Source organism: Ochotona princeps, chromosome 1 (genome assembly GCF_030435755.1).
Source record: "Ochotona princeps isolate mOchPri1 chromosome 1, mOchPri1.hap1, whole genome shotgun sequence".
In the NCBI taxonomy this organism is placed as follows: domain Eukaryota; kingdom Metazoa; phylum Chordata; class Mammalia; order Lagomorpha; family Ochotonidae; genus Ochotona; species Ochotona princeps.
This window is the reverse complement of record NC_080832.1, coordinates 111,341,791-111,365,019: the sequence shown is the minus strand read 5'-3', so window position 1 is coordinate 111,365,019 and position 23,229 is coordinate 111,341,791. Positions and strand designations below refer to the sequence as shown.

The 23,229-nt window shown below is 45.0% G+C and overlaps 1 protein-coding gene across 2 annotated transcripts in view; it reads left to right on the top strand.

Moving 5' to 3' along the window:
• The window catches only part of MAPK14 (mitogen-activated protein kinase 14), a 73,343-nt gene that overhangs the window by 47,989 nt on the left and 2,125 nt on the right, over positions 1-23,229 (top strand). Inside the window, exons 4-10 of one of the 2 annotated variants that reach the window (XM_004590317.4) lie at positions 6,391-6,502; positions 7,410-7,439; positions 7,761-7,808; positions 10,187-10,301; positions 10,852-10,923; positions 20,431-20,510; positions 22,344-22,422. In XM_004590317.4, coding sequence (XP_004590374.1) covers positions 6,391-6,502; positions 7,410-7,439; positions 7,761-7,808; positions 10,187-10,301; positions 10,852-10,923; positions 20,431-20,510; positions 22,344-22,422 — 536 coding nt within the window. Of the gene's footprint in view, positions 1-6,390; positions 6,503-7,409; positions 7,440-7,760; positions 7,809-10,186; positions 10,302-10,851; positions 10,924-16,270; positions 16,351-20,430; positions 20,511-22,343; positions 22,423-23,229 lie in introns of both variants that reach the window. The other variant, XM_004590316.4, reaches the window with a different exon arrangement.

The window sequence follows — 23,229 nt, the reverse complement described above, 5'->3', positions numbered from 1 at the left end:
CAGGTCTCCCACATGGGTGCAGGGTCCCAAGGCTTTGGGCCATCCTTGACTGCTTTCCCAGGCCACAAGCAGGGAGCTGGATGGGAAGTGGAGCTGCCGGGATTAGAACCGGCGCCCATATGGGATCCCAGGGCATTCAAGGCGAGGACTTTAGCTGCTAGGCCACGCCGCTGGGCTCCCTGGCCTAATTTATTTTTATTTTGTTTGAAAGGCACAGTGATAGAGGTAGAGACAGAACAATCTTCTAGTCTTTGATTCATTTCTTGAATGGCCTCAGTAGCAGGGCTGATTCGCTCAAAAAAGCCAGGTGCCCAGGCATCTGGGCCATCTTCTGTGGCTTTCCCAGGTGCCTTAGCAGGGAGCTGGATTAGAATTGGAGCAGCTGGGACTCCAGCATTCTGATGTAGGATGCTGATATAGCAACTGGCAACTTAACTCACCATGCCACAACATTGGTCCTTCTGTATGCTTTCTTTAAAAACATGATATTGTACATGTGAGTGAAGCTGAAAACTATGTGGATAGGCAGATGTTGTTTTGTTTTTTACAAAAGCATCCTCTGGTTAATAAATGGTTTTTATGTTAATTTTATCATTTAACATAACAGCTCTGTAAAGTAGATACTACTCTCTGATTTCCAGATGGAGCAAGTGAGGATGAGAGAGATGAACCTGACTGTGTGATAATACATACAAAAGTGCACTGACCAAGGCCTTTTGACTATTTCTTAGCATATTTTTGTTGATCCAAGACTGTTAGTGATTATTGGCTACTTTTTCTCAGTGAGTAAATACTATGCCAGATTCTGTCTAAGATGCCAAAACCAAAGGCCTACTTCTGACTCCCAGTTGCATGTTGTCTTGTGAAAGAAGCATAAATGCTTGCCTGAAGTAACTGAAGGACCGACTTGCTGTCTGTGGGCATTTGGCTTGGCCAGTAGACACTACTTGGGGGCTGGTACAGTGGCAAGTTAAGCCTGTGTACATGTATGAAACAGAGAATGTTGAAGAAATGGACCACCATTGATTCTTTATATTGGACGAATTAAGGTGGATAATACAAGAAGAGGTGTAGTCTAGGAGAAAGACTAAAATGCCTTTTTCCATTTTATGATAACTGTTTTTAGTAGTGTTGGTAGTTGAAATGTTAAATTATCAATACAAAAGAGGTTTTTTTTTTTTTAAATTTTATTATACTGCAAAAGGAGGGCAGATGGATGATCAATAGATGTTATCCAGTAAGTGCCTAATAAAGCAAGCCCTAGGGCCTGGGGTGGCAACCTAGCGGCTAAAGTCCTCGCCTTGCACATGCTGGGATGCCATATAGGCACTGTTTTGTATCCCAGCAACCACACTTCCCATCCAGCTCCCTGCTGGTGGCCTGGGAAAGCAGTCGAGGACAGCCCGAAAGCCTTGGGACCCTGTACCTACATGGGAGACTCAGAGGAACCTCCTGGCTCCTGGCTTCAGACTGGCTCAGCTCTGGCCATTGCAACTACTTGGGGAGTGAATCAACGGACAGAAGATCTTCCTCTCTGTCTCTCCTCCTCTCTGTATATCTGACTTTCCAATAAAAGTAAATAAATCTTTAAAAATAAATAGATAAATAAATAAAATGAGCTCTAGAATGTGGGGTGCTGTCTGGAGTCTTGAGAAGCACTTAGGGCATAGATCTGCCCTCGTAGTGCTCCAGTACATTTTACTCATAAGCGTTGTTTTGAGAAAGGCTAGTTTTGCCTTTTATATTTTGGCTAAATTCAGAAGGAATCATCTTGACAATAAATAGCAAGGTTTGTATCAGCCTTTAGCTTGATAAAATCTGACCCAATTCCTGTTTAAACATAGGAGAACTAAATAGCCATCCAACTACACTCAAGTCAGACCCTCCTTAATTTATTGTAGGAATTAAAAAAAAAAAAGATTTATATACTTGAAATAATTAGGGACCAGAGTTGTGTTGTCTCAGGTTATGTTGCCACTTGGCTGTGTCAGCATCACGTATGAGTGCCAGTTTGTGTCCTGGCTGCTCCACTTCCAGTCCAGCTCCCTGCTGATGCACCTGGGAAAGCTGAAGAAAATGACTTAAGTACTTGGACCTTCTCAGCTATATGGAAAACTTGGATGAATTCCAGGCTCCTCTTGCCTTTGCCTAGCCCAGCCCTTGTCCCTGCTGTTTTGGCCGTTTGGAAAGTAAATCAGTGGATGGAAAATTCTCTGTTTCATTCTGTTTCTCTCTCACACCTTTCCTCTTCCCACCCATCTCCCTACCCTCGCTTCTCTAACTTTGTTTTCAAATAAATAAACAGAGCCTTGTGGTACAGTGGTTAAAGAAAGTTGTTCAAATCCTGGCTGTTCCCCAATCCAGCTGCCTGCTAACAGCCTGAGAAAAACAGTGGAGTGTGGTCCAAGTGCCTTGGTCCTCACCACCCACGTGTATGGCATGATGATGCTCTTGGCTTCTGCCTTTGATCTAACCCACCCTGGCCATTGCAGCCATTTGGGGTATGACCCAGAGGATGGAAAAAAGTCTGCTTCTCTGTGATTCTGTCTCTGTAACTCTTTGAAATACATAAATAGATCTGAGTGGAAGATCTTCCATCTGCTGATGCGCTCCCCAAATGGCCACAATGACTAGGTCAGATCCAAGCCAGGAGCCTAAAATTCCACCGATCCACATAGCAGAGGCCCAGATATTTGAGTCGTCCACCATTGCTTTCCCATATAGATTTGACAGCAGTTGGATTGGAAATAAAATACCCCAGGCCAGAGCAGGTGCCTGTTATGGGATGCTGGTATTACCAGGGGCAGCTTAACCCACTGTATTACAATCCTAGCTAGAAAGTTAGTTTGTGGTACAGTGATATTAGGTGTATGTCTACTGTAAATGTAATTAAATATGTTTTCCAGAAATGTGCACTGTAGAATATACATAACACTCCATTAATGCTTCCTTTAAAATGTGCTCATATGCATCTCTCTCTCCCCATGCTGTTCTTTTTTTTTAGAAGTTGGGATGTTTTCCAAAATTACTAACTTTGCATGATGCTTGTTTGTTCTGTGTTGCAAGAGCTTATTTTGGAAATCTTTCTCTCTGTGAGTATCGACAGTTAGTGGTCATAAATTGGTCATCGCTGGGCCTTGTTGAAAAAACATGTGGTGTTGGGGTAGCTCCTCTCAGTCAACTCTGTCATAAATAATGCTTTTTAGTCAATTTAACTGTAGCTTAGTAACAAGAGCTTGATAATTATTGCCATTTAAACTGATTAATGTCTGTATCTAGCATTTCAACAGTCTCCTCTGGAAATTTGGATGATCAGACAGACTGTGATCTGCAGTGGGGAAGGGGTCTGAGAGAAATGACACAATCTTGGAAGATTTTAAAGCTTGTTCTCTCCTGTAAGCTGTGCAGCCACGGCTGCTCAGGATTTTTGAAGTCAGTGGTAGCTACTGAAACACCGTAGCTTCACTCAAGTCGCATTAATAATACTGCTTAAAATCTTTGAGAAGTAACACAGATGAGTTAGGATTTTGAGTTTTCCTTTCAAGTAGAATCATCCAGGACAATGTCCCATGTGTTTCCCTCTTGTCCTTAAACTTATTTAGAGAAGTTGAGAGAATAATCCTCTTATAATCTGACAGCTTAAAATTATTTGGCAAGGCAGTCTGTTAAGACTGAAACTGAATTCTCTCTTCCTCAGCCTAAGCCTTGAAACTTGTCATAATCATTTAGCCTAATTAAGATAACCATTATCCTATTGTTTTTTTTTTTCTCAAAATATTCTCATCTTTGTCAGCTGAAATGCCAATTGGAGATTTACAAATACAGAGACCGGGCAGTATTAGTGGTGCTAAGCTCTTGCCAGCTCTGCCTTTTTTCATGAGTAAAGATGAGTATGGAGAACTATTAAGGAAATTATCTGGCCGTGATGATTCCTTGCTTGTTGTGTCAGTTGTAGAACATGTTTTAAAGATCCTTTTCTCTCTGTGTCAGTCCTGTGCCAACGGAGGACTGAAGGCAGGCTGGGCTCGTGTTCGCTGGGGTTAGATTTTAATCCAGCTCCTAATCATCCCGCTCCATTGGACCCTGTGTGGCATTCTCTCCTCATCCTGTCTCCTCATTGATGAAATAAGGACACTCGTGGGACTTACCCAACAGAGCATGCAGCCAGAACGTGTGAGCCACACACCCAGTAAACTACACAATGCTTGGACCAACTGCCTTTGGTTCTATTATGTTATTCTTGGAAAATCTCATAAATCAAAAGTATGTTCATGGAAAATTTCCAGAAAATTTAATTTACTCTAACAGTCCACCCTTTCCTCAAAGCATTGTAAACATGCAAGTTTTAAAATAGAAATCCTGGGGACCCATCATTGTGGTTTAGTGCGTTGAGCCACTGCCTGCAATGCTGTGATTTGTTGTCCAGCTGCTGCACTTCTGCTGCAGCTCCATAATGCACCTGGGAAAGTAGTAGAAGATGGCCCAAATGTTTGGATCCCTGTACCCACATTCTGCCTTCAGTCTAGCCCAACCCTGACCATTGTGGCCACTGGGGAGTGAACTGGTGGATGCCAGAACTACCACGTGCACAACCTTCACATAAAATAAAATTTTTAAAATCCTCATAAAAATATGAAATGGTAAAACTATGAACTTGGGTTAAAGTTTGGCTAAGTCGCCTTGGTCTTTATGAAATTAAGAACTGAGGCAGGCATTGTGGCACAGCAAGCAGAACCACCATGTGCAATGCCAGCATCTCATGTCATCACAGCACCAGTTTGTATTCCAGCTCTTCCGGTTCCAATCTGGCTCCCTGCTAATGCACTTGGGCCTCTGCCAGCCACGTGGGAGATCCAGATGGCCTTCCGGACTCTTGGCTCCTGCACATTCCAGCCATGGCTGTTGCAATCATTTTAGGAATGAACCCACAGAGCTCTCTTTTGCTCTCCTTCTGTCATTCTTTTAAATAATCCATAGGGGGAGAGAAAGAGAACAGTAATTAACAGAGGCAGCCCCACAGGGAAATTACTACAGAGAAAACAAAAGGAATTCCTCTCGGAAGGAAGAACCTTTCTCCCCGCAGCTTGTTAAAATTCCACCTCTGTCGTGCTGATCTGTCTTTTGGGTTCCTGTAGCTACGTGAAAGAGTAGTGAGTGGGATAGGGCTTTGTGTCTGGAGCGTCCACGGTGAACCTGTTGGACATGAGTATAATTGTTTCCTGTTAAGACAGGATTAATAAGCAGCACCACACCTGTGAGGAACGCCTCATCTGCCCATTCTTACGAGAAATAGGTGGGAGTGTGGTCAATGGATAGTATCCCTCTACCAATCATCCCAGAAAAAAGAGATGTGGAAAGTTAACAATGAGGTGTATGTGTAATGGTGGATTTAGAAATGCAAGGTACTTAATTATGGTCATGTGCTTAGTTGTAGTGTATACTTAAGCTGATGCATCAGTACTTCTAATTTCCATATCTACTTTTTCTCCTATTTTCTCTAAAGAGATTGGAGAAGATACAGCAAGAGAAAGGAGGATAATTTTAAACTGGTAGTGTTATGGCTCAACAGGTTAAGGCACCACTTGGGATGCCTGCATCCCATATCACAATGCACAAGATCAAGTACTACCTCCTCTTCCGGTTCAGCTTTTTCTGCTAATGTACACCACAGGAGACAAGTTCTTGGTTCCCTTCCATCAGCATGGAAGACCAGGTTGGAGTTTTTAGCTCCTGGCTTCAGACTAGCCCAGCTGCTGCTACTGTAGACATTTAGGGTAAAAAGTAGTGGTTGCAAGATCACTCCCTCCTCTTCTTTCTGCCTTTCAAATAAATTTTAAGAATAAATTTATGGAGCCCAGCGCAATAGCCTATTGGCTAAAGTCCTTGCGTCAGGATCCCATGTGGGCACCGGTTCTGATCCCGGCAGCCTTGCTTCTCATCCGGCTCCCTGTTTTCTCCCTGGGAAAGCAGCCCAAAGCTTTGGGACCCTGCACCCACATGGGAGACCCGAAGGAGGCTCCTGGCTCCTGGCTTCAGATTGGCACAGTACTGGCCATTGCGGTCACTTGGGGAGTGAATCATGGGATGGAAGATCTTCCTTTCTGTCTCTGTTCCTCTCTGTATATCTGACTTTGCAATAAAAGTAAATAAGTAATAATAATAAATTTATGGAAAATATTTAAAATGTTAGGATAGATGGCAAATAGTAATAAAATTGAGATTGTGCTGTTGAAAACGAGCAGCTGCCCACTGTGTGAGTAGTTGTTGAGCTTTCTGTCCTTGTGGTATTTAGTGGGTGGCTCTTCCTAAAACACCTCCTGCAGCCGTGTGGGGATCAGTGCGTTCCTGGAAGGTCTCAGGACTGCTGCGTGACTCTCCATTACCTTCTAGGTATCTGGTGACCCATCTTATGGGGGCAGATCTGAACAACATTGTAAAATGCCAGAAGCTCACAGATGACCACGTCCAGTTCCTTATCTACCAGATTCTCCGAGGCCTAAAGGTATAAGCAATGTCTGTAATAACGTTGAGAAATGAATTCTTCCTCTCCTCCTCCTAGAGTTTAAACAAACCAGCAAAAACATTTTTCCTAGGTCCTACATAGGGCTGTGAGCTGTCAAGTTCACTGGGTGACCCCAGTTACCAGCAGATGGGCAATCCTGTTTCTTTTGGTTTCCCAAGCCCTGGTGTGTGTGTGTGTGTGTGTGTGTGTGCGTGTGTGTAAAACATTGTTTATTTGTGTTTATTCAGTATTTAAGTTTATTTCTTTAAATGTTTGTTAGGTGAGGGAATTGCAGACCCATGTAAGTCTCTGGGTGGGATGGAAAAGGATGAGGGGGGGAAGGTGAGTGAGGGAAAAGATCCCACTCTCCCTGTTGTGACCGTAGGAGAGGGGAGATGTTGCACTGCTCCTTGCTGCCAGATCACATTTGCACCAGGGGACAGAGATGGTGTCCTGGTGTTTTGTCCTGGGTGATTTTTAAAGTTGGTCTGGACTTTGTAGGATCCTATCTGTAAGAACTTTGTTATATCTAAAAATTAATAATTTCTTGGTACAATGTAGCACCTTATTGTGATGCTGAGGTTTAGAAGAAATTTACCTCTGTGTGTTTGGGGGTGCAGATTAAGAATAAACATTAAAATTTGAAGTTAAGCCACCTTTTCTGCTTAGCCTGTGTGAGTTTATATTGAGCACTAGAACACCAACCAGGTAATAAGTTGAAAGCGCCAGTGAAAGGAATTGACGGCTGTGGTGGAGAGCCCTGGTAACAGCCTGCTCTGATTTCCAGTCCCATTGTGAACACCAGCCATCCTCAGCAAGTCATGAAAAGGTGCTGCACATACGTCTGTGATGTTACAGGAGGTTAGAGGCCACTTCAGCTGACACTGTTTTTGTTTTTCTTTTGCAGTATATACATTCAGCAGACATTATTCACAGGGTATGTATTTGAAATTTATGAAATTATTGAGGGGGCTGTGGCATAAGGATGGAAGAAAACTATGTAGCCAAGATTATAATCTTAACTGACTTCAGCTGTTACAACCTTGATGTGTGCCTCTCTGCACTGGATTTAGACCAGTTAGAGAAAGAATTGTGTAGGCTGGGCCTACTGAAGATCCGCTGGGGCCAGAGGCTGACCGGTGGCGCTCATCTGTGGATAGCTGGAGGAGGTCTTTTATGTGTTACCTTTGGTTGTTACCTGTAGGGAGAGCATTTATCATGCATCAGAAGTTGATCCTCTCCTTCTCTTGCTTCCTAGGACCTAAAGCCCAGTAACCTTGCTGTGAACGAAGACTGTGAGCTGAAGGTAAAATGAAGACAGTGGTGATGGCTTTCTTGCTTTTGCCTTGAAGTTTGACTAGTGTACTTCTTAAAGATTATTTTATTCGAAAGGCAGAATGACAGGGAGAGACCAAGAGAGAGTTCTTCCTTCTCCTGGTCCATTCTCATTGGCTGCCAGAGCTGGGGTGTAGATCAGGTAGGAGCCAGGAGCTCCATTGGGATCTGCCTCATGGGTGACGGGAATCCAAGTGTTTGGGCCATCATCTGCTGCTTCCCAGGACATCAGCAGGAGGGAAAGTGTGAAGTAGCTGGGACCCACACATGCATTCCTACAGGGGGTGGCAGCTTGACTTGCTGTCCCACATCACCCAGCCCGAGAGAAAGGGGTTTCCTTCAAGATTTATTTTATTTTTATTTGGGAAGGCAGATATACAGAGAGGAGGAGAGACAGAGAGGAAGATCTTCCTTCCGATGGTTCACTCCCCAGGCGGGCTCAACGGCTGGAGCTGAACCAATCTGAAGCCAGGAGCCTCTTCCAGGTCTCTCACGTGGGTGCAGGGCCATCCTCGACTGCTTTCCCAGGCCACAAGCAGGGAGCTGGGTGGGAACTGAGGCTGCTGGGATTAGAACCGGCGCCCATATGGGATGCTGTTGCATGCAAAGCAAGGACTTTAGCTGCCAGGCTACCACACTGGGCCCAAGAGAAAGTTTTATTAACAATGAATATCAGAGTTTGGAATTTTTTTTTTTTAAGATTTATTCATTTTTTATTACAGCCAGATATACACAGAGGAGGAGAGACAGAGAGGAAGATCTTCCGTCCGATGATTCACTCCCCAAGTGAGCCGCAACGGGCCGGTGCGCGCCGATCCAATGCCGGGAACCTGGAACCTCTTCCGGGTCTCCCACGCGGGTGCAGTGTCCCAATGCATTGGGCCGTCTTCAACTGCTTTCCCAGGCCACAAGCAGGGAGCTGGATGGGAAGTGGAGCTGGATGTGATTAGAACCAGTGCCCATATGGGATCCCGGGGCTTTCAAGGCGAGGACTTTAGCCGCTAGGCCACGCCGCCGGGCTCAGAGTTTGGAATTTAAACCTCTCTGTCATTCAGCCTTTTCCGTCAAATGAGTACGTTGTTTAAGTGACAAAGAAAGTGGCATCACGTGTTGTTTTCACTTTAAGTTAGATGTGTAACTAATTAATTACAATGAAGGAAAACTACAGTCTGAATCTCGTAACTCATTCTAAGGAGATAATTGTGAAATAGATTGTGAAATAGATTCCTAAAAGCAAAAGGACAGGGCCCGGCAGCATGGCCTAGTGGCTAAAAGTCCTCGCCCTGAATGTGCCCCGGGATCCCATATGGGCACTGGTTCTAATCACATCCAGCTCCACTTCCCATCCAGCTCCCTGCTTGTGGCCTGGGAAAGCAGTCGAGGACGGCCCAAAGCTTTGGGTTCCTGCACTCGCATGGGAAACCTGGAAGAGGTTCCTGGTTCCTGGCTTTGGATCGGCGCAGCACTGGCCGTTGCGCTTACTTGAGGAGTGAGTCATCGAACGGAAGATCTTCCTCTCTGTCTCTCCTCCTCTCTGTATATCCGCCTTTCCAATAAAAATAAATAAATCTTTTAAAAAAATTAATTAATTAAAAATAAAAATAAAAAAAAAATTTAAAAAGCAAAAAGGACAGAAATCCACTCAAAATGATCAAGATAAGTAGGCTGTCCCTAGAGAACAAGCAGCTTGGGGACTTTTTTGTTTCATATTCTTTAATCAATTAAAAGCAATCTACATACAGTGCAGTGCATCATTATTTAAAGAGTGCCTTGGCCAATCCGCATAACCACCATAGCTTTGATAAAGAACAGTCCCCTCACTTCACTTCAGCATGTCCGCTGTGCCTCTTCCCACGTGTCCTCTGTGGTCCTCCCCTGATGCTGGCCCCACACCATCACAGATCTCCCCTCCACCTTTACAGGTAGGACTGACCTTTGCTAGACTTTTAGGCAAGGGGAATCACACAGTGCGTATCTTTGTTCCTCATAATGTGCCACATTGTCGTTTCTTGCTGAGTACTGTTCTGTGTCATGAACACACCAGTATTTGCCTTTCCTTCTACTGTTTGCTTTGCTCCTAGTCTGTGGGCTATGTACAGGTAAGTCCCCTGTGATGTTCAAGTGCAAGGTTTTGCATGGATGTGTTTTCATCACTCTTGAGTACCTAAAAGTGGTGTTTTTGTTTTGCTTTTTTGTAATTTTACTTTTTCAAACCTATCAGATATACGGACCAGAAAGCTATTTATGACAGTGCTATATTATTTCCCTTTTTTTGTGACGTCAACAGGTTTTTTTCTGCCTACCTTGGCAGTTGGTCAGTCCTAATACTGAGTTTTTCCCTTTGCTTAGATCCTGGATTTTGGATTGGCTCGACATACTGATGATGAAATGACAGGCTACGTTGCCACCAGGTGGTATCGGGCTCCTGAGATCATACTGAACTGGATGCACTACAACCAGACAGGTATTGCTTATAGTGGCTTCTTGGGGCTTTAGGAACACCATGCTGGATGTGTTTGGGATCCTCGGAAATACGGGGAAGGGAATAATGTTTCTTTTTATTCCTCTTCAAGCCTACAGGTAGAAACAGTTTACGTACTCAGATGGGGAAGTTTGGGGTGATTTTTTTACACACAGCTTTTAAACTTTGTGGTTTAGCAATTCGATTTTTACTTACTTAGATTTTCATCATAAACCTGTGGGTCCTTCCAACCCAACAACAATGGGTTCATAACCTGAAATTCCCAGACAAGAGACGTTGACCATCTGGCAAACCTCTCCTTATCTTACTTGCGCATGTTTGCCTTGCCCCACTCCCACATCTCTGTAGTGGGGTGGAAGTGTTAACTAGCTGATTTACTCCTAGACAAAGTGAGTACAGTTACTGAGCCTCATTTGTCTCACATGCTAGTTTGACTATTTCATCCTAGTCAGACTGTCTTTTGTGGCTAAGTATTAACAGTCGTGTAAATTTCTGCATTGTATGTACTACCGTTTCTCTTTCATTTTGCCAGTTGACATTTGGTCGGTCGGATGCATCATGGCAGAGCTGCTGACTGGAAGAACGTTGTTTCCAGGAACAGACCGTATCCTTTGAACAGCTATGGACTCTGGGTTTGTTCCATCTTGTTTTCCAGTGTCCATGGATGTGTCCTACCTTTAACCCTCTGCCTGGAAGGCTGTTAGTTACTCACTTTTACAACCCAGATGTGCCCTCTGGCCAAGCAAGAGGCTTCAGTTCACATTTGTGAGCCACAAAGAGTCCTCATCAGCCAGGAAACACTGGGAACCTCTCATCTGCCATCTCTTTTGCAGCAGATCCCTTGGTGTCTGATGGTTAACCTCACCTAAGCAGTTCTGAGAGCTGACCCCACTGATGAGCTCGGGATCCCAGCGACAGGTGTAGTCTACTTACACAAATCCTGAATGAGCACAAGACACACATTTCCCAATCAAGGGTGTCTGGCGGTCGTGTTTGGGCTGTGTGTGAACAGGCTGTGTGTAACGCTTTGCAATGATGCACCTGCAGACTCATGCTTGTCCTTTAGCAACAAACAGTAATAGCAAGAAGCTGTAAGACCATCTCTTCACATTTGCTTTTTCCAGCCCAACTGTGTCCGATATTGCAGCCAGACCTCAGGTGGCTTCCAGACTTGTGTTACGGTTATAGTTTGTCACCACCCCATTAGTTTAGTCCCTTTCCTATCTGCAGTGTGTTTGTTTCATGTCTTAGTAATAATGTCCTCAACATATGATATATTGTAGCTTCCATAGGTTCCACTTGGGGAAGGTGTTTAGGTGGTGGAGGGAATGTTAAAATATGTCTAGAATTGATCTAAAGGGACTTCCTTAAGATGTAATTGACTGTCCTTTAAATGGTTTGGGCTGGGCTCTTAGTTACGTTGTGCTTGCCCTGTCTTGCTTAGAGGTGGAAAAGCTGTCTTAGCCCCTTGCTGAAACAATCTCATTGAGTTTGTAAACCAGACTATCGGTTTACTTGCTTGCACCTTGGGATATACTACTGCGGGGACTAGTTTTCATGCTGTCTCTGCCTGTATTCTGTCTTCTGTTGTTTGCTTCTCCAGGAACAGCCCTGCAAGGACACAGAGTCCAATTTTGCCATGCTTGGCTTGCTGGGTGACTGCCTGCCTCTGAATTTCCAGTTAGCTTTGTGCCTAATCTGTCTTCTTTATGTCATAACGCCCTCTGTCTCAGAAATTTGAAATACATACTTCTGGCCAAGTCAGGAGAATTTAATTTGTCCTCCAGACCAGGGCCCTGTCCTGATGCCCTCCGTCCTCATGGCGCCCTGCTCCAGCCTTTCTTGGTACCTGCATCTCCCTCCACAATGCAGGCATGCCAGGACACACAAAGCAGCAGAGACACACACACACGGTAGCCCATGCTCTGGAACCAGACTTTTGGGTTTAAATCCTTGCTCTTTTCCTCACAACTATGTGACTTTCGTTGCAAGTAACCTCTCAGCTTGTACAATGAGAATCCCACCCGGGAGTGGTGAGAAGTCAGCAAGATAGTGGCTGCTGAGTCCTCGGCCCAGAGCCCGTCAGGAAATGCCCGAGTCAGCAACCTTCACAAAGCAGTTTCCTCTCCATCACCAGCTTTATTGCCTACCTGTGAATCATTAATGGTTACGGTTTTAAAGAATCATTCCTTCTGTGGCAGATAGCAAAAGGGTGGATCTCCTTAGCAGGCTATTGGAAGAAAGTTTGCAAAGCACTGTGGTTCTTGTGCCCTTATGGTCCTGTTCTAGACAACTGGCTTGTTCCCTGTACAGCTTGACCCTTTTAGAATGCTACCAACCCATAAAACATCCCTCTAGGAAAACCTTTTTTGAGCTATAGATTAATGTCCTAGCATTTAAACATTTTAATATGGCATTCTTACTTTGTTAAGACATGAGATTTCACTTCAAAATTCTCATTTTTGTGATTCGCTGTTTTTACTTGACTTTTCTTCTTCTGCTTCTTCTTCTTATTATTATTATTATTTGGACAGATGTTCTCCCAGATTATAAAAATCAAACTTGAAGGGTTTGTATTTGTATTGTATTCAGTCTTCCTGTAAGTTGCCATCTGTATAGATACAGCTTTGGTAGCTTGACAAGAGGGGAGAGGGAATTGTTTCCCATTATTTTCTCCTTGCCTGAGGTGATGTTCCAGCATAGTGGTTGTTAATCCTCAGGGGAGAAGCTTTTAAAGCTCTAGAAGCCTGGACATGGCGCCAGATGACGTGGGTGACGGCACTGACTCTCGGGTCTGTGCATGCACTCAGCCTCCAGGTGATGACGTGGGTGACGGCACTGACTCTTGGGCCTTGCACTCAGCCTCCAGGTGATGACGTGGGTGACAGCACTGACTCTCGGGTCTGCGCATGCACTCAGCCTCCAGGTGATGACGTGGGTGACGGCACTGACTCTCGGGCCTTGCACTCAGCCTCCAGGTGATGCTAGTGTGCGTGCTGGTACTGACCACACCGGGCCTGAACCCACACATCCCAATCAGCATCTTAGATGCTGCCCTAAAAGTGGTGGTTGTAGATTCTTTTTATTTTTTTTTTAAGGATTATTTGTTTTTTATTTGAAAGGCAGATTTAGAGAAGGAGAGACAGAGAAAAAGATCTTCCCTGCATTGGTTCAGTCCCCAAGTTGTCACAGTGGCCAGAGCTGAGCCAGTCTGAAGCCAGGAGCTTCCTCTGAGTCTCCCACACAGGTGCAGGGTCCCAAGGCTTTGGGCCATTCTCTACTGCTTTTCTAGGCCACAAGCAGGGAGCTGGATGGGAAGTGTAACAACCAGGACATGAACTAGCATCCATATGGGATGCTGAGCAGTTGCAAGGTGAGGATTTAGCTACTAGGCGACCACACCAACCAAGCCCTTGTTGATTCTTTTTTTTTTTCCAAATTTTTTATTAATTACATTGCATTATGTGACACTGTTTCATAGGCTCTGGGATTCCCACCAACCCCTCCCCATACCCTCCCCCCATGGTGGATTCCTCCACCTTGGTGCAATATCACAATTCAAATTCAGTCAAGATTCTTTCATTGCAGGCATAGAATCCAGCATCTTATTGTCCAGATAAATTTAATGGTTTCTTGAGGAGACCCTCTCTGGTCTGAAGGCAGAGCTGGCAGAATATCATCCCGATCAATTAAAATCCACAACATAACTTCAACAACACTGCTTTCCCAGGTGCATTAGCAGGGAGCGTGAATCGGATTTGGGACAGCTAGGTCTCAGACCAGCACTCACACAGAATGCAAGTGTCACTGGTGGCAGCTTAGCATGCCATCCCACAGCAGCAGCCCCTAATTTCTGTTCCAGTGTGAGAAGTCCGATTATAATGATGCAACACAGGCTCTGTCCTGCCCCTATTCCTGCTGTATGTCCTTAAATATGGGCTTTGCATTTTTTGTTTTTGTCAAGATCTTGTACTGATAAACCAGTATTAACATTTTAACCTTGAGAACATACTACCTTTTGTCATTTAAAGATGACAGAGTTCTCTAATTTTCTTAATTTAGAAATAGTTTACGTGAACAGACTTATTTAGGTCTGGGATGGAGAATTGTACACATTCTCTTGTAAGGCACACTGTCAATACTTTAGAGTTTGGGAACCATTATTTTTTGTTTTAATTCTGCTCATTGTCCTGCAAAAGCAGTCATCAGGAGAGTGTAAATAAATGAATACACCTGTGTTCCAACAAAACTTTACTTATTGGGCCCAACCAGCTTGTTAGCATTGCAGGCTAATGTTGTACCAGCATCCCAGCTGCTCCGCTCCTGATCCAGCTCCCTGCTAACAGTCTGGGAGAGCAGTGAAGGATGTCCCAAGTTCTTGGACCCCTGCACCCATGTTGGAGACCTGGAAGTATTTCTGGCTTCCAGATTCACATCAGCCCAGTTCTGGCCTTTGCAACCATTTGAACAGTGAACCAGTGGATAGATTTTACTCTCTGTCTTTCCATCTCTCTGCAGCTCTAACTTTCAAATGTAATAAACACATCTTAAAACAAAAAAACAAATTTTATTTAGTGGGCTGGGGCTTGTGGACTTCTGTGTAGCATTTTCTCACATTTTAGTCCACTTTGTAGTAGACCAAGAGGGGAAGAGGCAAACTGCCAGTCCTTCTGTTGCGTAAGTCATCCCTGTGACGTAGGCAGCTGTGGCTTGCTGAAGCCACCATCATCTGTGCAATCAGACACCAAAATCTCTGCTTGAATCCTGCCCTACCCTCTCCTCAAAAATGTTGAGTGCTTGTCATGGAAAGATACAAGGCTGAGTACTGCAGGAAAGGTGGGTCCCCACTTTCGTCAAGTGGTAGTACCAACCGAGGTGATAAGACAACAGGCAAACCAGGTCACTCTGGATCATCGTAATCATCAGGATATCCTTCAGTTTGTGACTCATATGACGTGATGCTGGGAGAATCCGCTGAGGAGGCTGTAATGGTGTGAGCACATGGCGGTATCCTCCCAACCTCCTTTCCCATCCATGGCATGGTTGAAATATTCAGATTTAGTAGAAAATACCAAAAGCTGTTCTGCAAGTTTCCTCTCCACCTTACCCCACATCGTTTGAAACTACCTGCCTAGGTCAGACCAAAAGCAGTGAAGAAGCGCATGAAAAGGCTTTGGGTCCTGGTTCTGGGGTGCACACACGTGGAGTGTCCCTCAGGGACTCCACTCCTGGAATAAAGGGTTCAACATTTCTGCCCTCATAGGTAGAGTCCTGGATGTGTGGAGTTCATGGCTGGTTTTCTGTGTCCTGTATTTTGCATTTAACAAGGATGTTCTTCTCTGAAGAGGGTGTGTGGTGGGAGAGTGCCCTCTGCTGGCTGTCACTGACTGGGGAAGGGAGAAGTTTCTAGAGCGAGCAAATCAGAGCAAGCCTCCTGCTGCCACAGGGGGAGATGGTCAGGTCAAGCTTAGAGGAATGCCCACCCTTGCTCTTTGTGCCCTGCTGTCGTTCTGTTACCTGTGGGCCTCCGCTTACCAGTGCTGTGTTCAGCTGGCTTCTGTTGCTTTGCGGGAAGGTGAGAAGGTAGGTGTGGACTTGAGCGTATGGATTCAGGGAAGCCTTTTGTGTTTTCACCTGCTGTCTTTGGTAGCTAAGAGCCCAGGTAACATCGCTTCTCTTTTCTGATGTGGGACGTTGACAGATTCTCAGTGTGTGTATGCGTGTGTGTGTGTCTGGGTGTCTGGAGGCATCATGAATCTTGGTGTGGCCACCGTGTGGAAGCCCTGACCTAAGTGAATTCACCATGTTGCCTTGGTTTGGGGTTTTATTTTATTTTTATTATTATTATTACAATTTTTTTGTTCTCCGGGGTATTCTGTTTGTTTCTGTGTGTACTGTTTGCTTTCCATTTTTATTTTGTCCCAACATTTTCCTTTATAGTCCACCATTAGATATTGATCAGTTGAAGCTCATTTTAAGACTCGTTGGAACCCCAGGGGCTGAGGTTTTGAAGAAAATCTCCTCAGAGTCTGTGAGTTGATGCTTTGTTTGTAATCCTCTGCCCTGCCTTCTTCTCCATCACTCTGAACCTTGACTTTGGGTGTGTTTGTAAGCACGAGTGTCCTCGGAGGCGAGGTGTGCGTGTGCGTGCACGTTCCTGCTTGCGTGCATGAACGTGTTCTGTTCTCTCTTATTCCTGAGAGCCTCAGCTGGGCAATAGCATTCCAGTAGAACAATGAGATCCAAGACTTTCATTCTTACCGAGAAACGAGGGGGAAATTTCTTCAGTCCATTCTCAAGCCCTGACTTTGTCATCATCAGAAATTTTATGTCTGTGCAACAGCTCTCCTTATTTTCTGGACTGTGCTTATTCTTAGGGCACGAGCACTGGGACATGTTAGCCCAACTTCATGACCAAGAATGAAATGGGCATCGTTCGCACAGTGTTGCCCAGGCTCCACGCTCTTCATCATTTTGCAGTAGACAAGTCGCACATCCCATGTAGGGTGCCCACATCGCTTCCCCGTGTGCAGATTACGTCGAGGGAGCACCTCTGTTCCTGATTGTCCCCATCCCCAGGAGGGTTGGAAATCTTTCCTTCCTGCAGCCTGCCTTTTGATCCCAAGCTGGAGAGCCTGAGAAAGGGCATTGGAGCTGGTGCTTCCCGGCCTATAAGCAGGGACTTAGACAAAAGCCAAGAGGATGAGACTGCGTGTGCTTGGGATGTGGTTTTCTGCTGTTGGCCACTTTCCTGGGCCAGAAACATGAGAAAGTCTCTGAAAGCCCAGCCTTTCTCCATTTCTGGGTCGTTGGACGGAAGGGAGGGGAGTTGTAGACCCAAACCCCAGCTGTGGCTTTCTCTCCTCCCACTGCTTCTCCCTGAGGGGCTCTTTGCCCAGCTGGGAAGACTGTCGGGAAGCTTGAGGCAGGCCTGCGCAGGTGAGTCTCAGCTGTTGGCCATGCGACTGCCAAGAGTACCCTGTCGGTATCAGATGCATTTCTTAAAACAACCGTGAAGCCCTAATGCACTTCTCAGTTTCCATTCGGAGATATAGACGCATATGCTGGCCCTATTTTATCATGTTTCAGTTAGTCATTCAAGATAAGGGAGCACAAGCCCAGAAAGGCTGTGCCTGACCAAGTTGCACTGAGTCATTTGGCAGAGCCACGTAGATATCCCAGATGTTCTGATAACATGGTCTAAACCAGAATCTGCTGCAGTTGCACATGACTTTAAAGTCTGTGTCAGAGTTCTTGATGACACTGTCCACCCAAAGAGGTGTTGTTTTGTTTTATTTGTTTGTTGCTTTAGGAAATGCACAAGCTGGATTAGATAGAGCACATCAAGAAAGATAGGAGATGATTCTTAGGAAGAACATTGCTTTAAAATCAAAATGGTTACACCTGCTTAGAGAGATTGGCTAGTCAGGACCAGAGGACAAAGTATGGGTACAATAGCATTTGCCTGTTATTGATCCATCTTATCTTTAAGACAGAAATGGAGCAAGAGAGATCTGTCTGCTGGGTCACTTCTCTAGTGTCCACAAAAGCCAGACCTGGGTCAGGCCAAATCCAGGAGCCAGAAACTCAATCCAGGTTTCCCATGTGGTGGCAGGAACCCAAACACGCTCACCCATCTGCTGCCTCCCAGGGTACACATTTTCAGGAAGCTGGACTAGAAACAGGAGACAGGACTTGAGCAGGATACAAGTGTTACAGTAGCATCTTAACTGTTCTGACAGCCCGCCTCTCCCCCATCATTTATTTTTGAGAAGGAAATGCTAACCTAACCGTAGGGCATAGTGGCCTAATAATAGGATTTAGTTTCATTGTGTAAAATAAAACACATCAAAAATTTCAACAGCTCTGATATAGCATCAGGTAACAGAACAGAATCAGAGCAGAGAACTTACTCAGATAAGATTCTGTTCCATTTACCCTGTTTCATTCTGACAAGTGAATAAAAGTAGTGTAAAACCTCAAAGGGTAGACAAGATGAATTTGATGTTAGCAACACTGCCCTACTACCTGTGTATCATGACACTGCATGACTACAGAGGACAGAATGGAAAAATAACAGAAAGATAAGTACATTTGCTGAAGATTTGAGAAAGAAACATATCAGGAAAGACATGCAGAAAAAAGAGAGCCAACACTTTTTTTGTTCAATGCTGAAGGGTAGAGAAGTGATAACGGCATTTATGAAGAAGTCCAATTAATTTAAAAGGACGTTCTGTATGGAACGCATCAGGATATACTGTAGGAATGAGGGTGCATAGTCATGGTGGAGACTAAAGGATAGAGTTTATTTATTTGGTTTCCCCAGTACCTATTGTAACCATATTAAGAAAGCAAGAACCTGGTGCACATTTTTCACTAGAAATATCATCTTCCTAACCTCCTAATGGGATGGAGATGTGATAACCCGTCTCTGTAAAGGAGACAGAACATAGGTGCAGTCCCAGTTTTGTTCATAGAAAGGAAAAGAGACAATGGCAGGGTTTTAATAGTTTGAAACCCAACTGGTGAGGCTGGCGCTGAGATACAGCACGTTAAACCATTGCCTGTAGGGCTGACATCCCATATGAGCACCATTTCCAGTCTAGGCTGCTCCAGTTTGATCCAGATCCATACTAATGTGCCTGGGAAGAAAGTAGAAGTTGGCCCAAAGACTTGGGCCCCTGCCACCTATGTTGGAGACCTAGATGGAGTTCCAGGCTCCCTGCTTCAGCCTGACCCAGTTCTGGCTGTTGTAGGCATTAGGGGAGTGAACCACAGGGTGGAAGACTCTCTCTCCCTGACACTCTGTCTTTTAAACTAGTCTTAAAAAGCAAGCAATCAAAAAAAAAAAAAAAAAATCCCGCTGGTATTGCTTTATAACCCCTTTGTAATATCTCACGCCATGCAGACTACTGTTTGTTGTGACCGTGTTAAAAGCACTTCCATCTGTTGGATTTGCTGGCTTCTGCCTTTGGGCTTGGAGAGCTTGCAAGGCAGGAGCGCGTATTGCCTCTCTATCCCCACGGCTGTCCATAAGCCTGCATTAGCAGGAATCTGACCACTCGAGAGTTGTGTTCAGGATGAACTCAGGTAGAAAATGATTCAGGGAAGCTGCAGAGGAGTGTGACCCCTCGGCTGTGGTGCCAGAAAATGACACTTGAGCTGAAGGAAGGAATTCATAGTTAATGAGAAAGGGACCATACAAGGGATTGTAGTGAATTATGGCGAGAATTTTAGAAATCCCATCACTTGTGCCTTTGGTAGGACTGCATGACAAACCAACAGTTCTCTTTACCACTATGGGGAGATGGGAATTGTTTAGCTTATTAGCACAGTTCGAGGAGAGAATTTGCTGTGCAACTTAACATGTGTGCTTGTGAATATGGAAAACCTCACAGTTTTGCCTTTGCCAGAGAATTGCTGTTTTTTCCACTTCCTCCCAGCTGTTTGCTAAAAAAAGATTACTGTAGCCACTTGCTGGACTTGCAGAAGAAACCACTGTGGCATGCCATAATACCATCAGCAGCCTGTGACTTCTATTTTGTCATTGGCATTAGCCTCTAGCTTACCCCCCAACTCCATCTTCCCTTTTTTCACTTAACCATTGTGTTTGTGGCATATATTTTAAATATACCGCCACTAATGTCTTTGAAATTCAGCAATGTTTATCAGCAATTTAGTTTCCTCCATGAGAGGATGTGTCAGATATTCCATTTGGTCCAAAGTTTTCTGAATTGTTTGTGTTTACCCACAGGCAAACAGGTTTTAATCATCAGAACAGGAAAATTATTCTCTGGTTGGTCCTGCATCAAGGAGCAGTCTGTTTCCAGGAAACCAGAAACATTTGAAATTAAAGATAATGCTGACACCAAAGAAACATTTTTCTCATCTGCATGAGCAGTCTGTGCATCAGCATGCTTTAACCTGCAGCCTTGGCCTGTGGCCTAGAGTGGGTGGGGGAGTAACGTGGGGAGTGGGGTGGTTTGTTTAATTTTGGTTTGTTTTGGAATGATTTTTTTACCTTTTTTTTTTTTTTTTTTGGAGCACCTGAGTTGAAAGTTCTTTTTTTCTGCATTGTATGTTTAACAATGCCCTTGACCAGGCATCTAAGATATTAACCAGCTTCAGCAGATTATGCGTCTGACTGGGACACCCCCTGCTTATCTCATTAACAGGATGCCAAGCCACGAGGTGAGAGCACACAGCCTGTAGAGGCATGCTGGAGTTCAGAGGCCACATCCTCGTGTTGGCTGGCACTGTGTAACCAACCGTTCCTAATGTCACAGTACGCTTGCATGTATCTTGAGGGACCGCTAGGACAGTACCTGTGTTTACTATCTCAAGATGTGGCCATTTGGAATAAAATATCATCCAAACCCAAAAGAGGTTGAGAACAGAGCTTACAGGCTTGGACGTGGAGAACGGTGCTACTTTTACATTGTGTTTAGCATATTTAATAATCAAGAGGCCTGTGTTTCTTCCTGGATCTCAGGCCTTTATAAGGAAGAAATACCGCTGCCTAATGACCTTCAAGTTCATTAGCATGCTCTCCTGTTCTTAAAACTAAAATTTGCAACACTAACTGGTACTGAATTTACAAGCCAATGGATATGCAAGAATAGAGTAACTATGAACACTGAAGTAGGGTTAAGTGCCTGTTTCTTGTTTTTTGAAGTCTGGTTGCACCAATGGGCAGTGATGGGGGCCGCACTTTCAGAGGTACCTTGAGTGCTTCCAGGAGTCAGATCAGTGGCACCAAACCACTTGCAGCAGCCATGTCCCTGCAGCCCCAGCTTTGTCATTCTCAGTTTAACAGAGGGATGGCTGCTCTGTCTGGAAGAGGCAGGTCTTGCCTTCGTGTTCTCTCCTTCCTTTTATCTGCATGCCCAAGTGGAAGGGGATTGCAGCCACGTGTGTATTCCATCCCAGGAACTTTTCTTTCCAGATCGGAAAGATTGTCAGCTGCTCTTCAAAGTAGACCTGGTCTATTCACTCCCCATACAATGACTAACAAGGTAAAGTTACCCCAGCAACCAGAACTTTTCTTAACCTTCTGTGCATCAGTGTACTCCCTGGTCTTCAGTATTGAGCTGTAGCTGAGCAGGAAGCTGCAGGAGGACAAGACAGCAGTGTCTGTCTGAAAGTGACAGTGATAGCAGGCAGTGTTTCTTGAGCCCCTGCTCGGCACCAAGTACTAGGCCAGGAAAGTGCTTGCCTCCTGCTGACTCTTCAATCCTGTGAGGTCAGCCCGGCTGTTAAACCCATTTTACAAATGAGGAACCCAACCTTTTAAAAGAGGTGAACTTGCCCTGAGTGCTGAACTCCATATTCACACTCTAGCCTGTCGCACCAGAGACCAAATGTGTAACAGCTGTCCTGGTAGCCAACATGCCACAGGAGGTGGAGTTTGGTTTTCAGGTGTTTTCACAGGTGAGATGCACTAGTTGACAGTTGCCTAACAGGTAGTTGTAACTTGGATGTGGCAGAGATGGAAATGCATGGGCCATGTGATTGAAATTTCATGATTGTTTATTATCCTTGATAGATTGTCTTTGGTCATTTGAAAATGTGTTTGAGCCTCTAAATAGAATGTGCTAGGCTTATGTTCACTTGTGTCACCAAGGTCATTTTTGATGTCCTGGGCGTAGCTGCTAATGTCAGCACCATCTGAAGACTGTGTCCTAGACTGAGTCCAGGGATACCAACCACTCTGTTCACCTTAGCTGCCGAGAAAGGCCCTTTCACAAAGGGTCTCTTCTTGACCTCAGTTTTTGAACATGGTATCCTATGACCAGAAAGCTAATGAAAGAGATCTTAATTGGCTCATTAGTATTCTCATTCACTTGAAGTATTAGCTGGGAGAGAGCAGGACTAAGCAAAGGCGATGCTCACGAGAAGGGAAGCTAGGATGGCAGTGCAAGGGACATCTCCAGCAAGTGTCTGAAATGGTCCCCCACCTTGGAGTGAGTATGCTGTCAGTGAAACTTACTGCTCAACAAAACTAGTCACTCTCAATTTTTACAGGCAAGGAACTACATTCAGTCTTTGAACCAGATGCCAAAGATGAACTTTGCAAACGTATTTCTTGGTGCCAATCCCCTGGGTAAGTGACCAGATCGTTGCTTGTTGAATACTGAATGAACTAGGGTATAGATTAGGGACTTGAGAAAGAGTTTGGTTTTTTCCTTTTGACTGAACAGCATATTATTAATTAAAGCTGGGGGAGGCACTTATTATGTGTTGTTTGTATCATCAGATTTCTTAAGAATTACATGACCTGCTCTGTTGCAGGATTTGGTGTGGGAAATGGGTGATACAATGAGGAAAGGAGAGATAGGGCTGTTGGGAGAAAAGGAGGAAAGAGAAAAAGAAGAAAGCCGTGACATGTCCACACTACCGTTGGGTGACCAAGTCCCGAGCTGAAGGTAGAAACGGTTGAGGCACAGAGGGGTGGTGCTCAGGGGACACCCCTGAAGCTCCCCGCAGCATGCTCTGCTCTGCTGGCAGCCAGCTGGGCTGCAGGCCCAGCCGTGCTCTTCACTCCTGGCTTCCTCTCCTCTTCATTATCTGTTACCTCGAGTCTAGGGGAAGGGCTCCACCTCCCTTCCCATTCCCCACCCCTGTCACCCCTAGATTCCTCAGCAAAGGGGAATCCGTGGGCTGCTGAGACCTAAGAAAGTGGATGAGGCAGTTCTTTTGTGTCTTAGAGGTGAGGTTGTAGGAAGGGGCTGACATACCACTCCTGGTGGCTCCAGAGTGTGGCCTGTTATGAAGTCCTCACCCCTAACTCCTAGTGCTGGGCACAGTGCTGCTTAGCAACCAAGACAGGAAGAGCCTACCAGGACCTCCCTGCGGTAGGGAGCAGAGTGATGCTGTAAGGGCCTGAACAGGCAGCTTTGTCTCCTCCATG